This window comes from Ptychodera flava, chromosome 5 (genome assembly GCF_041260155.1).
Source record: "Ptychodera flava strain L36383 chromosome 5, AS_Pfla_20210202, whole genome shotgun sequence".
In the NCBI taxonomy this organism is placed as follows: Eukaryota; Metazoa; Hemichordata; class Enteropneusta; family Ptychoderidae; genus Ptychodera; species Ptychodera flava.
In genome coordinates, this window is record NC_091932.1 from 32,354,911 (window position 1) to 32,372,181 (window position 17,271).

Here is a 17,271-nt window from a genome sequence, read left to right on the forward strand (position 1 = left end):
GGTAGATCCGAAGATAAAAAATAAATAATTTTTTGCCACAGAAGTACCCTGAGGCCCATGAGAGTTCAAACACCGCAGTTGTTGAAGAAGTCATTGTTGAAGAAGCAAAGGAGACTACAGGATCGTGTGTTAGAAGACTAAGAAAGGATACTAAATTTTTCATTGGAACAATTTGTATTCTTTTGATCAATACAGTACTAAATATCCTATCTAACCAGAAAAATTAAATATATAAAATGAACAAAATGTAAACCGCAAACCCTAAGAATTCTTTAAACCTGACAAACATTAAAAATAACAGAATGTAAAAAAAAAACACTTTTATAATGATAGACTGATACCGGGAAAAAATAAGTAGTCAGAGCAGGAGGGAACTAATCTATTTTGTGTGCATAAATAGTTGTCACATGCTACATGCATACATCGTGACGTCAGTCAACATCAGCCAATCCTGACGCTGTATTTATACTGTTTTTACTCCTCTTTTTCTGCCTACCTGCTGTCAGCCTACCTGTTTCTCTCTGCCTGTTTGTCAGTCTGTTCGTCTGTCAGGCTTTTGCTTTTTTATTGGTAACATATCTCTCCCCTAGCGACAATACCATTTGGATTTTCACATTAATACTTTATTTACAAGTTATTAAATTACAGAGAAAAAAAACCAACTGCAATATTTACAAGTCTGTTGGAAAATGACCACTAAACGCAAATTAGTGACTGGCCATTTGACAAAATCTCATCGAAAATAATCAAATGCCTATGTCAAAGTTTGATTACTTATGCCTAGATTCGACGTACAGGCTGTTTTGAAATTTAACGAGAACCTGTAACTGTATATTATATTTTTAAATCACACATCTTTTTTTTTCGTTTGATAATTACTTCAAATTGATTTAGTTTAACTTTCCTGGTCGAAATGTTTTGAAAACAAAAATTGTGCATCTGCTATTCCAAAACTAGCAGTACGTTCAATCTTTCTCAGTGGGAATTTAACATCAACGCCTGATTGAGATTTGGCGTATGCTGAGCACACAATTTGCCGTAATCATATCTTTAGATCAATAATAATCCTCCCGAAACAAAATTTGGAAAGAATAAACCAAAACATACTCGAAAATACTTGCAATGATAAAAATGCTTTGAATATATATTATCCCAAGTCAGTTTAGCGGTATGTTTTGTCCTGATTGTGTTGTGTATGTCAGCTGATTTGATCTGATTTGTTTAACCCTTTCACTACCATGGTTTGGCCCAAACCCATTGTTATCAATGGACCTGCTTACAGGGAATTGGGGGTGAATAGGATAAAGAAATGTTAAGGACTATGTCCTAACGATTTTATTTTTTGGATTGTCTGAACTGACTACATTGTAATTATTAGTACTGTTTGCAACCATGCAAGTTGATATCCACACGAAATCGACGGTAAAACAGAACTGATTTAAATATCCTTCCAATGTTGCAATGTTGGTCATTCCCGATTGTTATCGTTATACGCCCTCTGGCGGCTTGTGTAGTACTTTTTGTAGTTGAATGAACAATATGAAAACTTACTATAATTTTAAATACATAAAAAACATTAAAATTGATGGAACTCAAACTAGTTAACACATCTCTGAAATATTATTCTTCGTGATCATATTCTGACATTGTCAACATTTCTAAACATTGTCTCATCAAAACACTACAAAACTGATTCATGAAAGGTCGCTCACTTTCTGTGAAACCTATAGTAACATTTTGAGTAACGTGTTGTCTTTGTACTCTTTCCCACCACATGAGATATTTGCACGTTAGAATCACCGCAGTATGTGAATTCTGTTTGCAAGAGTATATGTCTGCAGTTTTCCATCGGAAATTGTGAAGGTCGAACTGTAAACAGGTTTCCAGCAACATATGTCATCTCCAAGGTGATCATCGTGCAAGCAAGGTTAGACAAATCAAGTAGGGGGCCATTTTTTTTTTCTTAGTTTTAGCTCCCATGTTGCCAGTGACTTCTTGTAAACGATGTAAAACTGTTCACAAAACAGATACATTTACCCTGTACAATGTCTACAAAATGATACGTTCTTGGCATGTAGGGGAAAAACTATCTTGCGTTGAATAGAAAGAATTTATATATTTTAGCAAGACTTCTTCATTAACTGGGCATGCGCTATTACCAAGTCTGGACTTAACCGGTGAATAAGCAGCGCAAGGGTTTCCTGTAGCAATGAATGTTTCTGCTGACGGAACAGGGCTCTGTCACGGTACGTGTTGTAGCGCCCTCTACATCAGGATACTCAGTTAAACTTCCTCTCGATCTCCATCGTATTGTTTCCAGACTGAAAACTCCCATCAATAACACAGGTAAGGTTTATCCACGTTGGACCTTTTCAACGCTACAAGAATGTTCCATTATATTGTTTAAGTTCCCCTAACCAATTCATAAAATTGACTGCGTCGATGCTCATCTCATTTCAGTCAGGCTATAAAACCATACCAATCCTAAAAGAAATTCAAATAAGATCTTCAATATTAAGTTGTGAATGGATCTTTTCCATCATTTAATATCGCGCAAATCCATGGTGATATGAGAGAGAGAGAGAGAGAGAGAGAGAGAGAGAGAGAAGAGAGAAGAGAGAGAGAGAGAGAGAGAGAGAGAGAGAGAGAGAGATATGGTGGCAGGGAGACGTATTTTGAAGTATGAATAATAATATTGTAAATGTAAAGGAGAGCCCTGCCCATGATTTAATATATTCAGAAGATGGCGCTGTTCATGATCAGGTACTCTGCGATACCAACTTCGCAGCGCTGACCTGAGGAAGCCTCTGAAGTCACTATCCAGGACAAACCTTGTGAATTACGTCGACATGCTTTTAACTGCGTGGATTGTCACTTTTGATACATTTTAGATTTAGAGTGTCTTATTTACCTGTGTTTTCATTTCTACCGTTTGTTCCCATATACCATGAAACGTTTTTAATGACTAATTATTCTGTCGCTCTATTTAGTTTGAAATACATGAAGTATACACACAACCAACATGCACACACACAGACACACAGACACACACACATGTATGCATGTATGTATGGGTGTATATTATATTATATATATATATATATATATATATATATGTGTGTGTGTGTGTGTGTGTGTGTGTGTGTGTGTGTGTGTGTATGTATGTGTGTGTGTGTGTGTTTAAGCAATAATGTACCCCCTTCCGGCCAATAATTGACGAAATCAAACTTTGCACGACATAATGTACGAGGCGAAGCCGATTTCATAACGGAATGCAAAGTTTGCTTGAGTCCACTATGGGCCTGGAGGGGTAAATAGTTTTACAGGTTTGGCGAATTCAGTGAATTTGTGGATGCAGAAAATATCTAGGCCCACAATGCTTGATAATCAGATACATTATCAGTAATTATCTGAGAGCATGACGTCACAAAATTCACTGTTATTGACAAATCTACAATATAATAAATTAACACAATTGGAAATATTTCGGGAGTATAAAATTTAGGAGAATTATAATGCTTTTGGAGATGCGCCACGATGCAGCTTAAGTTACATATTTCGTTCACTTTGTACTTGAAGTGATTAAAAGTGAGCCCCCTATACCTCACCAACGGTCTTTATGTCTGATGTCGGAGGGGGGGACGGGTGAGATTCGTCGAAACAGAAGATTTAACCTATCAGGGTTATACATTGAGGGCGTTTCTAGGTTTCATATTGGAATGGCTTCGTCCTGCCGCCAATGAATGCCATGACATGGTATACGTAGACGCGGTGTTGTGTCAGGACATTCCGGTCCCCTTCGATGCACGTTTCTCTGATCAGCCAAGCCGATGTATGTTTTATTTCCGTGGGTGTGTTTTTACTCAGCGATGCACGGCATTCTTCCTGCCTTGTTATTCTGCTCGCATGAAGGAACGCACATCGTTAATAAATGTTCGACGTGTGCATTGGCCCGAACAATTGTAGAAAAACAACGGGTTTTTTAAGATCTTCAATAAAACTTCGCCTGCTTGTCTTCAAATCGCAAATAACATTTCACGATAGCGAGGACGTTCTTTTGTTGGCTACGGCTCAACAAACGGACGCATACAAGCACAAGAGACGCTGGCCTTTTTGAAAAACACGGTGCTATTGTGTCCCAGTATAGCCGACGACTGTTAGGATCACTACAATGCATTGTGGGAGAACAAAGGCAGAGCAACTCGGTCAACAATGCGGCCATAAACTATTGTTGGTGTACCAACAAATTAATCGGTTGGCGACGCACTATGGAAGGCATTTTTATCAACACAGCCTTTTTCAATTCAAACAGCTCTGAAACTGTGTAAGCATAACCAATAAGTACTGCAATAAATCAAATATGATACGTCATTGTGACTCGTAGGAATAACTTCCCGCCAAAATTTTATGCAGCGCAGTAAATGTAACGTCGCGTCACTCACCTCTTTCGTCGTCTACAAAAGCCTGAATTTTCACTTTCGAACAGCGTAGGTCGCAAGTTCTCCACTTTTTAAAGTTCTAAACGAGATAAAGCTTCTTTAAATGTGTCGCTTTTAAAGAGCCTACAACCATCAGAAAAATTTGTAAACGTCTATTTTTGCGAACAGCAATGTATTCAAATACACAAGGGGTCAATGACACTTCTTCGCTAAACCTATTAAATTCACCGAAACATGAATTCAGCGACGCGTTCTAACGCGGACACACAAAAGTACCAACAACATGTGAAATCGGGTGTAAACATTCTTTGAGTAGACTGGCTAAACGTCGAAAAAACGATGCTGTTTGTATAATGGAATATGAAAACTCAATGCGACAGCATAGAACGTTGCTATTCTCCTACTTGTCTAAAGATGTTGAAAGTTTTGAGAGGAAGAGAGTTTCAAACTGACTGGCTATAGAATGGGGAAAAATTCAGATTATCAAATTACATTTGAGCAAACAAGTGCAGGTACACCATTAACAAACTGCTGGAAAAGAAAAAAGCCACCAAGTCCATTTTGTGTCAGCGACAGCGAGTTGCGGAGAGCGAACATTGTCGTTGCAAGCCAAAAAAACCCACTTGTTACAACAGTAGTGTTCACATTCCGCTTTGTTGAAATATGGCTGCGGTAAAGGAAGCACGTCCGTTGTGATGTCCCTGTTCAGAAAAACACTAATATAATTGGGTTCGTTTTCGTCGTGTTTTCCAAGAATCTCTTCAAAAGGCTTTTTGCATTATATGAAATACTTGTGTTAAAGAAACTCGCTATTGTGTTTACAGGATGTTTACGACTAACTTTGGCAAATTCTGTGACATCAACATCATTAACGTTACCAGACCTGTTTATGTTATTCTATGCATTAATTGTACGGTTTTATCGAATGGATTCCGCATGCTATTGTTATCATTATTACTGTGTTGGTATTTAATTATCCCAGATCCGTCTTACAATAACTCAAGGCCACGATAACAGACAAAGATGATTCAAGTCTGCTTGAATTACGCTTCAATCGGATTTTGTAGTAATTACAATTTTGATAATATAGCTGGGTTTTAGTTGAAAGGGTTTCCGTTCCAGTTTGTGCGATCCTACGTGTCGTTTACCTTCTCCCAGCTCTATGTCTCTGTCTGTCTCTGTCTGTCTGTCTGTCTGTCTGTCTCTCTCTCTCTCTCTCTCTCTCTCTCTCTCTCTCTCTCTCTCTCTCTCTCTCTCTCTCTCTCTCTCTCTCATTGTTGTGTGTCTTTGTCTGCCGTTTTTCACGGAGTCTCATTGTAATCATTTGACTATAAACGAACGATAATAAAATCTTAATCAAGATGTTGTATGGAAGAAACGCAATTACCAAAAGACGATTAAATTTCGATTCTTATTTAATTGCTAACGTAAATTCGTTACCCATTATGGGCTTTATTCTATTGACGAGGTAATAATAGTTTATGTACAGGTTATATTTGAATAGAATTTCTATTTGTACCTAATTAGATTTCCAATTGGAATTACAGTGCCATCAGGTAATATACACTTGTCACGAATAGTGAAATACGTGTCCTACAATATTCCGGTCATTTAGCCGTTGCAAAGCATGAGTGTCCGTATTTCAGTATTTTATATCTTGAGTAGCACGTTCAGATCAGCTGCAAAATAGACCCAAAGGTTTAGTAAAAAATAATTCTGAATGTAGGGTGGTTAGAAATGTATTTGTTTAAAAAATATGATATTGGAATTTAACCCTGAAATGTGAGTTCACTTTACGTGGGCGTTTCATGGGGAAAACACTTTTATTCCAATACAAAACTAGTCATACGTGCAGTTTTCAGACGCGTGATGAATTTCAAACTCGGGCGACACAATTTATCAGTCATGTTGACATTCTTGTGCACGAACAGTAACGTTCCTACCCTGAAATATTTTACAGAAATTAATCGTGGTTTTAAACAACTTATGGGATTCACGTATGCTTATGAAACTGCCAATTTTCATCTAAAACGCGGGATTTTATTTTTTAGGGGGGAGCTTCTGTGAACGTTGTTGTGAAGAATGTAACGACGTCTATATGTATGTGTACAGTAAAACCTGTAATAGTGGTCACCATTACAGAGCGGTCACATCCATATAGTGGTCACCTTGTGGACGTCCAGTAACATATTATGTGTTAAAGACCGCCTAAAGAACAGCCACCTTTCTTATGTGGTCTGTGGTCACATGTAATCACTCTCATTTGGTGAAAACCTGTGTGTTATGGTCAGCATATCTGACTCTGAATAACCTCTGTCAGAAAATTCTCAAATTAAATGAAAGGAAGAAATAAGTAATTACTTTTATGGCTGCATCACAATTATTTCGGAAATGCATGTATCATCATTTTCAAGATATTTTTGATATTGAATTTTATTGTTGCCACACCCACCCTCTGTACAAAAGGCCATTCATGCATACAGAGGTCATTTTGCTTGGTCCCTTGTTGATCACTGTACACGGTTTTGACTTATATTTTTGCTTGTATGTATGTATGTGTGTGTGTGTGTGTGTGTGTGTGTATAGATCTATGTGTGTGTGCGTGTGTGTGTGTGTGTGTGTGTGTAGGTGTGTGTGCATAGTTATATACATATGCGTGTGTTTATATAGCCTAACACACGTATATGTGTGTACATATATTTATATATTTCTGTCTTACATCGTTCATTTAATCGTGCTTATCGACACTCAGTCGATTACAAATTACATGTAACATGATCAATTGTGAAGGAAAAGTAAAACTGTGGCATGGGTTTGTTGTTTCTGAACACGACTCATGTTTCAGTTGTTCGAAGAATTCAATGAACGGAAACTCCTTTGATCTAATCTTCATGTTTGTCGCTTCAAGCACTTCTTTTCATCCGCTCAAAATAAAACCGTGTCAGATCCGTGTCGTGGTACCTGTCCTGTACATTTCGATTTGGTTCAACAGCAATAAAAGACTACGATATCGCGTTACGCTGTTTAAATATAATTCGTACCAGTTGGAGATATTTTCTTCCTGATATTAATAGACATGAATGATTGGATAGATGATTAAATCATGTTGCGGAGATCAAATTCCAAACTGGCTCTACTTCTGTTTGCGTAATCAAGACGTATTGGGGCTACATTACAACAATATCGGTCAAAGCTAAAGACACAAGGAGTTGTGCTGTGTGTTTTGTCTTTCTGTTGTTTGTTTTTTGTTTGTGTGTGTGTGTGTGTGTGTGTGTGTGTGTGTGTGTGTGTTTCTTATCACAGCGGTCGACATGAAACTTAAAAGTGTAACACAAAACATTGGAATATCACAATAAATTTATCTCAGCGGGTGCACACTGCAAGACCACGAAGTGCATGTAATGTCTATGTCGGAGTAATGAAAATTTTACCAAAGTCAAAGTGCGTGCACATTATAAGATGCAATGTAAACAATATAATCTGTTGATACACGTAACCTTACAAGATTGATGAAACATTTCCCTGGCTTCGTTTACGTTCGTGTACTTTCAATTAAATTCTAACTATATAATCATACCAAAATAGATCAACAAAGTGTATTTCGGAGTCGCTGTATGTACCTTGCCTGGGATGTTAGAACCTCGGGTACTCGGTCTATAACTTGCTTTGTTCGAAAGCTTGCAATCTAGGTGTGGTTTTGGTGAGTATAACATTTCGCGGGAGGTTAGACATATATCGCAGAATCGCTTATTTTTCGAGACTTCAATTTTGCACAGTAGAACGCGTTAGAAATAGAGCGATACAGGAACTGACGACCATGAAGGCAGACATATTGAAATTTGACATATTGATTCAGACGACAGTGTTTCGCGCCATTAACTGCAAAAAATATTGACGATTTTTCTGTCAATATGTATTTTATTTTAACTGATCGATGCAAAGCATTTGAATCAGTCTCCTTTACTGTTCAGTATCAAGGATTTGCGACAATAAACTGGGGTAAATGATTCCCGCGCGGGATTTCTCAGAAAAGGATTCATCGCGTTTCGGTTGTTTCGGTTAGCGCAACTGAACGCGATAAGTTGAAGACTAGTGCGAAATGATGATGTATCGATCGTGAGAAAGATGACGTCATGAAGGCATATGGTAGTGTTGGTAAAACGTATTAGATGGGGGATTCGAAATAACATGAACTAAGAAACAGAAGAATTAAGAAAACACAAGACGCGTCTTAAAGATTGAGGAAAGATATCAACATAGACGATGGCAGACGAACGAAAATACAATGCCATGCTGCCATATCGATGCCACAATCATGATCGTTATGGTCAGTCGCTGGTGACAAGATAACGTCATATCAAGATGTAAGGGAATGGAGATATAAGTACAAAAATAGTGACAATGTCACTGGTCGCTCCCATATAGTTATCAAAACAAGCTAAAATCAAGCTAAAAGATTTTTTTATCACAAATAGAAACAATTCCCCCAATAAAATAAAATTATACAAATTTCACCAGAATTTGATCAAATCTTACTGACGTCACCCGTAAAAACCTCTACACTAAGTTTCAACTCAATCGGACGTGTGGTTTCAGAGTTAAAAAAAATTTTTGATCAAAAATGAAAAAAAATAGCCAAAAAATGCAAATATGCAAATTTCACAACGATTTGCCCAGATTTGAGAAAGGTCACTCCTATGCACTTCCATACCAAGTTTCAAATCAATCAGACTTGTGGTTTCAGAGAAGAAGATTTTTGACCAAAAATGGGAGAAAATTACAAAAAAATTCATGAAAAATAGCAAGTCCAAGATACTGACCCAAGATGTGCACAATCATTTCAGGTCAGCCCAAAGTACTTACATGCTAATTTTTCATCTAATCTGCTCAGTGGCTATTGAGATTTTCAATAAAATGTAAACTTGTAAACATATATACATATGGCTATGGGAGCCAACAAACGACCCAATGGTCGACAGAGCTCTGCTGTGTTATAAAGAGAGCAACGTTTGTGACATATGTATTGATGAAGAAGGTTGAGATCTTTGATAGCTCATTTCGGGATGGCCTGACCTAAAATGGCAAAATTAGCTGCAAAAATACAAAATTGATGATTCACCATAATTATGTATAAAAATGTATACCAAATATCAAAGCTATCACATGAGTAACTTTTGAGAAACAAATATTTTGACCAAAAACGGCAAAAACTGACCCAAAAATACAAAAATTGAAGATTTCATCAATTCACATTTCCTATATACACTAAGAGAACCCCCAGGAACCTGTATACCAAATATCAAAGGCATCAGACAAGTAGTTTTTGAGAAACACATTTTTTGACCAAAAATGGCAAAAATTGCACCAAAAATACAAAATTGCAGATTTCATCATATATTCTGTAAATCATATTTAGTTTATCTGTAGGAACCTGTATACCAAATATCAAAGCTGTCAGACGAGCGGTTTTGATGAAATAAATTTTTGACCAAAAATGACAAAAAAATTCCTTAAAAATACAGATTTGCTTATTTCATCATAATTTGAACAAATCCAAGTTGGGCTATCCCTAGGGACCTGTATACCAAATATCAAAGCTGTCAGACGAGCGGTTTTGATGAAATAAATTTTTGACCAAAAATGACAAAAAAATTCCTTAAAAATACAGATTGGCTTATTTCATTACATTTTGAACAAATCCAAGTTGGGCTATCCCTAGGGACCTGTATACCAAATATCAAAGCTGTCAGACGAGCGGTTTTGATGAAATAAATTTTTGACCAAAAATGACAAAAAAATTCCTTAAAAATACAGATTGGCTTATTTCATCACAATTTGAACAAATCAAAGTTGGGCTATCCCTAGGGACCTGTATACCAAATATCAAAGCTGTCAGACAAGCGGTTTTGATGAAATAAATTTTTGACCAAAAATGACAAAAAAATTCCTTAAAAATACAGATTTGCATATTTCATCACAATTTGAACAAATCCAAGTTGGGTTATCGCTAGGGACCTGTATACCAAATATCAAAGCTGTCTGACCAGCGGTTATGAAGAAGGAGATTTTTTACCGAAAACGCCTTTTTTGGCACTAATTTGCATATTTTTGGCAATGACAATTTCATTTGAACAAAATCTCATCTACAGCCCATCATCCATGTACACACCAAATATCAAGATGAAATGTGCAGCGGTTTTGGAGTTTTTGATGTTGACGGACAGACATACAGACATACAGACATACAGACATACATACAGACATTTCCCTAGCCTATAAGAATAGCTTCCATTGCCATATATACATATAGTCTATAGTAGCTAAAAATGGTAGACAAAGTTGGCGGTATTCATTTATTTTGGCGGTTTAGTATGAGACTGTCTACGACGAACGCATACAGTATATCTGACGGTCAGTATACGGCTGGCATTACTTTACAGTGGTATCTGACGGGCAATATACCAGTATTCAAATAAATTTTAAGGGCCAGAAAACATTTCGCAGGGATTTCTGGGACGACTATGCGATGTTACTGCATGGCAATGTAAAACGACTGTAGTTACAGCAACACATCTCAGTCTACAGGAAATGACATGGATTGGGTTTAGGCAGGAGGTCTGTCAAGGAGAGCGGGAAGCTTTGTCGCTCTGTAGGTACACCATGGAAGCCTACAGCTCTTTTAAAAGATCTAAATTGTGACTGCGTGTGCAAACACGAGAGAGAGTGTGTCATTGTCCACTCGACATCTCCACATGCTATCAAAACTTGCGAATGGTTCAGATACATGGCACAACAGGGACACAATAGCTCATAAATCCCGCTCGGGTGGACAACAATAGCCATTATCTGTAAAACTTTAATTACTTTCTCTGAGCGTTATAATTTTTCCCCGCAGTGAAGTGTACACCTCAGTGACCGGGTCTCGCAGTCCGCGTTGGAAATTCCGAGGCCGTCATACCGACGTTGGCAAGGCTACGTGAAGGACAATAAGCTTTAGACCACTCGTCGAGGTTTGACCAGAATGACCCAACACTCAGATCAATCCAATTCGTGACCTCGCGTTGGCCGTTGCTGTCTTCTTATCACCCAATCGAGTCATGGACGTCCAGTACGACCGGTAAGCTCGGTTGACATAGATCCGGCCAGGTGGGCGAAATATGTGGAGTGTGTGCTGTTTTCTCTGCAATCGAGACTGAATAATTAGGTACTCCAACACCTCAGTAAAAATTGCGCATCGATCTATCATTTGTGAATACTGTCCGGTCCGTGGCACTCTGTTAATAAACACTCTTTTTAGCTATTTTTTTCCACATGGCAATTTGAACTTGACGACAAAAAACTTCATGGAGTATATTTCCGCTTTCAAATAGCTTAGGTATTGGAAATTGCCATCCATTGAGCGCAGAATACCATTCTTGAAGGGAACGATTCTATGCAAGGGATAGTAATTGCCTGTTCAATCGTCTGGTTTAATGATGATGGGTAAGCTGTCGCCAAAAAAGACAAAAATATTTGCAATGTCACGCTATGTTATCTAGTCTCGCAATTCGCTTTGTAGAACTGCCGCATATCTGTGTAATCTTAACTACAGCTGAACGCGCATAACCGTGAGTGGTATAATTAAAAGACATGCAAGTGATGACAGATATAGCTGACAGGTATGGAGTGAATTAGACGGAGAGGACGGGACAGTAAACCATGAAGTGATGTTCCATGGGAGGTGCGAATTCATCGTTCTTGAAGATGAAAGAGCGATTCCCTGAGAATAAAGCAAGTGCTATGAAAATTAAGTATGGATATGTGGTAACTTTGGCGAGAATCACAAAACGTCAGGGTAATTGACACTTTGAGCGAGAGAGAGAGAGAGAGAGAGAGAGAGAGAGAGAGAGAGAGAGAGAGAGACTTGTTCACGATCACTTGGTAATATGAAGAGAACACAGACTTGTTGACAGGCATTTGAACCTGAATAAGAGGCGGGAGAGGAGTGTGTCGCTAAAATTCTCCAGAAGTGACGGGCAATCTTTGCTAACAAGAACTGGTAAATTACTTGTGTTCTCGTTCAGTCAAGAGAGCATCTATGAATAATCATTTTGCGTACAGAATATTCCTTCGTTCTCAGGCGTAAAATGAATGACCGCGTGGTAAAAATAACGTAAACTATACGTACCTGACATATTTCTGTCTTTTAAAATGTTCCGTTTGAAAGAGACAGAGATTCTGATGAACCGTTGTCCTCGTCTTCCTCCTCATCCCACGAGTCCGTCTCGTCGTTCACCTGGAAATAATTCGCGATGTGATCCGGTCCCCGCCGTACGATCTCGATCGGAGGTCGCACCAGCGGGTTTCCCTCCATGTTCGAAGAGTTGAAGTACTCCCCCCAGTCCAGAAGGGCGAGGTTGCCGAAGTCCCTCGGCAGACTCCGCAGTTTGTTTTTGCCCAGCCAGAGGCTCCTCAAAGTCGTGCACTTGCAGATTCCGTCCGGGAGCCTCTCCAGGCTGTTGTAGAGCAAATTTAACGTTATCAGCTGCGTCAGGAACCCGATCTCCTCCGGTATGGAGGCGATTTTGTTGTCACTGACGTCCAGAAACTCCAGATTTTCTAGGTTACACACTTCGAGTGGGAGTGACTCAAAGTAGTTGTTCGCCATGTGTAAACTTCGGAGATTTTGAAGCTGTGTAAATTCTTGCGGTAAAGACGTAAGGAGGTTGTTGCTGATGGCGAGTCTTTCAAGGTTTCTGAGAGAACAGACCTCTGGGATAATCTCGGTCAGTTCGTTGGTGTCAAGACACAAAACGCGCAGATTCACTAACCTACTTATCTGGCTGGGTACTTCATGCAGACGGAAATTCAAGCACGCCTGGCGCTCCGGGCTTAAGTCTAATATCTCCAGTTCAACGAGGCTGAATATCTCCAGCGGGAGTTCTGACAGCTCCTTGCCGCGCAGTTTCAGCCTCTTGCCGCGATACTGCTGATCGTAATCCACCCGAAGCTTCATTTTCGACCGCTTGGAAGCCATGTTTTCAGGCGAATGTGTCAAGCGCGGTAAATGATGGTATTTTTAAAAAATCGACGTCGTACGAGAGACGACAGCTAAAAACCGGACTCAGTACAATGTAAACATGCCAGTTATTTTGGGTGAGTTGTCTGTCACGCGTGAGGAGCGGCCGGTCGACGCGGTGTCCAAGCGATGCGGTTTTATGATAATGCGCGATACGTCAAACAGTGTAATGGGTTAAACTCGAGTATTATTTGCTTTTGACATCGTCGGCAGGGGCAACAGGTAGACAAGGCTGTTGCTATTCAGCCAAGAATCGCCGTACCGTTAGCAAACTGTCCACTCCCCACCAAGGTCTCTAATGAAAACAAAGAAATATTTCCCAAACGCCTTTGTACGCTCTAAAGCAAACGAATTGAACTCAGAAAGCGGTCGATTCGCATAAAGATTCGAGCTATATAGCTAATGGACGCAATTCTTATATAAGGACAGAGAATCATAGATCATTAGTTTTACGCATATGTACTCACGGGTTGATCGACACAATCATTACAAATAATCGATTGTGCCTACAGGTATATAAAAAAAGTTGGCGTTAAAAACGGCTTGTGATTTGGAGGTCTTTCCTCCCTCCGGTTTCAGAATGGAATAATCCGCACAATAACCCCAGGAAGACCGCTCAAGCACATGTGTAAATTAGTTTACTATATCGCAGTTGACCTGTCACTGACGGTTGGTTTCATCGGTTTGTTAAGTCATAGACAGTCGAGAAAGTTTCTCGACTGTCTATGGTTAAGTCCACTGCAAGACAAGAGAATAAGAGTCCACAAGGGTATCAGGAGACTGTGTCTAACAGGACAAACTGGCTCATACTTGCAGAGATACATGTGCCAAAATTAGCACTTCAAATATTTAGCTTGCCGTTAAGTGCTTCGTTAGCTTGTTTGGACAGTCGCTTGAGTACGAAAAGAAGATATTCTTTACAGCGACTTTGCGGTTGTCCGTCCTGAATAGAGTCTAACCGTTAACCGTTATATCACATAAGAATCTGAACAGAAAAAATAATTATGGCGGCCATAGGTTCACGGTACGGTTGTGTTGGCGACCGTCGTTACCTTGGCAACCAACCACAGATCGATGTCCTTCACAAACTCGGCTAATAATGACATTTAAAAGAAATTTATCAAGTGAATGTAATTTCGCACAAAGGACCTTTATTTGCGAATCTCTTTTCCAATATTTGCACATTTTCAGTTTGTGCGTGCGTGCTTGCACGGAAGTCCGTTTTGAAGGCGGAAACCTTGTTTTAACAAAGTCAGTTCAGATTTATTTGCCTGGCATCATTTTTGTCTAGAAAGTATTCAGATTTCCTGTAAAGAGACGCGAAAACAACCTTTACAAACTGATATATTTAGGAAATTTAGCCAGGACAACCTGCGTATCTTATAATGGCGCCAATCAATTTTCAATTGAGCGCCCGCATGACGTCACCCACCCTTCTCACAAAATTTCGTATGAAATGTACAAAAGCGAATACGTCTGTAAAATGAAGGCAGTCGAAGAAATATTTCGTTCGGACAGTTGTATGAAAGGAAAGCCTCACAAACTCTAGCACCATTCAAAAATGAAAATTGAAAAACGACAAGAATCCCGTATTTTATTAATGACTTTGCGTGCTGCCGCGACATTTAGAATTATGACTATAATAAGGTCTTTCATATCGGTTTGAAAATTTCATGGATTACGGTGGGAAAATTCGATGAATATTCTGCTGATTACAAACCTTATTCTGCGAACATATGAATTTCTCGAACAATACAGTGTCATTTATGCTGCAGAACGTTTATTCAGACTGGCAATTGAAAGCGTCTTGTTTCATTCCCATCGGTTTAATGCACGCAACGGGTGATTATTCAATGATCAATACAAACAAATTTCTATCTTTTTCGGGGGGGGGGGGGGTCTTTTTGACTGATTATTAAAAACTGGTGTTGTGTTCTTGGACAGAGGACCCTTGGGAAAAACAAATGAAAACTGTCGCCGATTACCACCCTGCGAGCCGAGCAAACTTTGCTTCAATATCGACTTCCGTTCTGCATCACGGTCAAATTTGAATTTCCACCTCCAATGTCGGCTCCGTGTGAACTTCACGACATGCTAATGATTTGTTGACCCGCCTAAATGCGATATCATGAAATACATACTGTTATTTCAAAGTCTTTAATGAAATTGGTTTCCCCAGTGATTCATGACGTTTTTGAGGCAAATTGCCTGAAATTGCAGTTTAAATTGCGCCAGGTAAAAGGCGCGTCACATTAAGTAAAGTGGGATTGTATTTCAATATTGACTAGCCAAGATGTGCCGCACTGGGAATATTATCACGCTACGGTTCTGTTGAACGTGGGCAGGCCGACACTAGTACTGCGCACCAGGTGATATGGGCTTCGCTCAATGCATTTCTCAGCATACTCCGGCCTTATTGCGACGGTGTTCCAGGAATGGTACTTTACTAGTAACCATTCCCGAAATTCAGGGATTCCGTGACACTTTCTGGTATGTCATTTCCTTCAAAAATCTGGCAGGAAATCTCGCACACAAAACTGCTTTGTCTTGACAAAATACAGTTGGTTTATATCACCACACTACGGGTTATTTTTGAGGACGGTCGTTATCTAAACCTGCCATGACGCTTCATGTCACCAAAATTGAGAGCGAACTACTTTTGTGTAAGATCAAAAACAGGTCTCCGAGGGCAAGACACATATTTGCTGTCAAGCCTCTCCGTGCAAGATGCTAGTGTGATTAGTATTCATTTATGCAAATTATATTGATATGTATTGTTTTGTTATTAAAATTTTATGCTAATGATTCATTATTACTGTGAAATATTTATGTAACTGGCATCTTGCATTGTATAGTTACCTCATATATGGCCCTTCTTCTAACATAGAAATGAGTGGCATCGTTTTGGTATTAAAATTTTATGCTAATGTTCTTTATCAATGTGGAATATTCATACAGATCTCTTTGTATACTATTGCAAGAAGGAAAAACGACCTTCATCTACTGGGCTTTCGGGGCATCAGTTAAAAGGACTAGAGCTGTAACTTTTGATAATATTTTCATTGTTTTCTTCTACTCCCTGAAGCTACGTTGAAATACAGAGTATTAGCCCTGAGACATAGCCTTGTTGGAAAAAACGAATTCTTGAATGGCTAAAATCGGGTTTCAACAAATCGTTAAACCCACAGAGGTTGTGTCAACCAGGTGAACGCCGGGCATTTCAACTGAAGTCTTGGGAAAACTCAGCAGTCAAATGCGACGAAATTACTTGGAAGTACATTAAAATTTACGGCCAATGGAGCTGCAAGACATTTTCTCGGGTACTGAAAACGAATGTCTGCATATTTTTGGCCTTTAAAGAAGTTTGACATATTTATATTGGGATGAGTATACGCGGTTTTTTTTATCACATGTCCACGTATTTTTGCTTTCAATTAATGTGGATGGGTTGGTATTTTTTCTAAAAGCATCGTTTCTTAAAACTGTGTTTATCATCCAGTTTTAATCATGTGCACATCGTCTCTAGGGAACTGGTTAATCATCTCGCCTCGATTTCGTAACCATGGATGCAAAGCGCCCACGGTCCTCTGAGACTCATTTTGATTGTACCATGTTATGCCAAGTGACTTTGGGATTAACCACTTCGCAAATTCCGTACATTCCCTATGACATAGACGGGCAAAATTAATTTCTAGTAATGGTTGAACTTTAAGAAAATGACAATTCCTGTAATAACAGGTCACACTCGACAACTTTCCAGACACCATATCAGAC

The 17,271-nt window shown here is 39.0% G+C and overlaps 1 protein-coding gene across 1 annotated transcript; it reads right to left on the reverse strand.

Annotated features, from left to right (window-relative positions):
- Nucleotides 1-271: 271 nt before the first annotated feature.
- Nucleotides 272-14,464, reverse strand: LOC139133525 (leucine-rich repeat and death domain-containing protein 1-like). Its single transcript, XM_070700179.1, has 2 exons — nt 12,607-14,464; nt 272-2,484 (listed from the first exon to the last, which is right to left on the reverse strand). Exon 1 carries the CDS (start codon nt 13,453-13,455, stop codon nt 12,625-12,627), a length of 831 nt encoding a protein of 276 aa, XP_070556280.1. The 5' UTR covers nt 13,456-14,464; the 3' UTR covers nt 272-2,484; nt 12,607-12,624.
- Between the last annotated feature and the right edge of the window lie 2,807 nt (nt 14,465-17,271).

Excerpts from the sequence above, each read along its gene's own strand:
- LOC139133525 (XM_070700179.1), bottom strand. The coding sequence starts at position 13,455 with ATGGCTTCCAAGCGGTCGAAAATGAAGCTTCGGGTGGATTACGATCAG.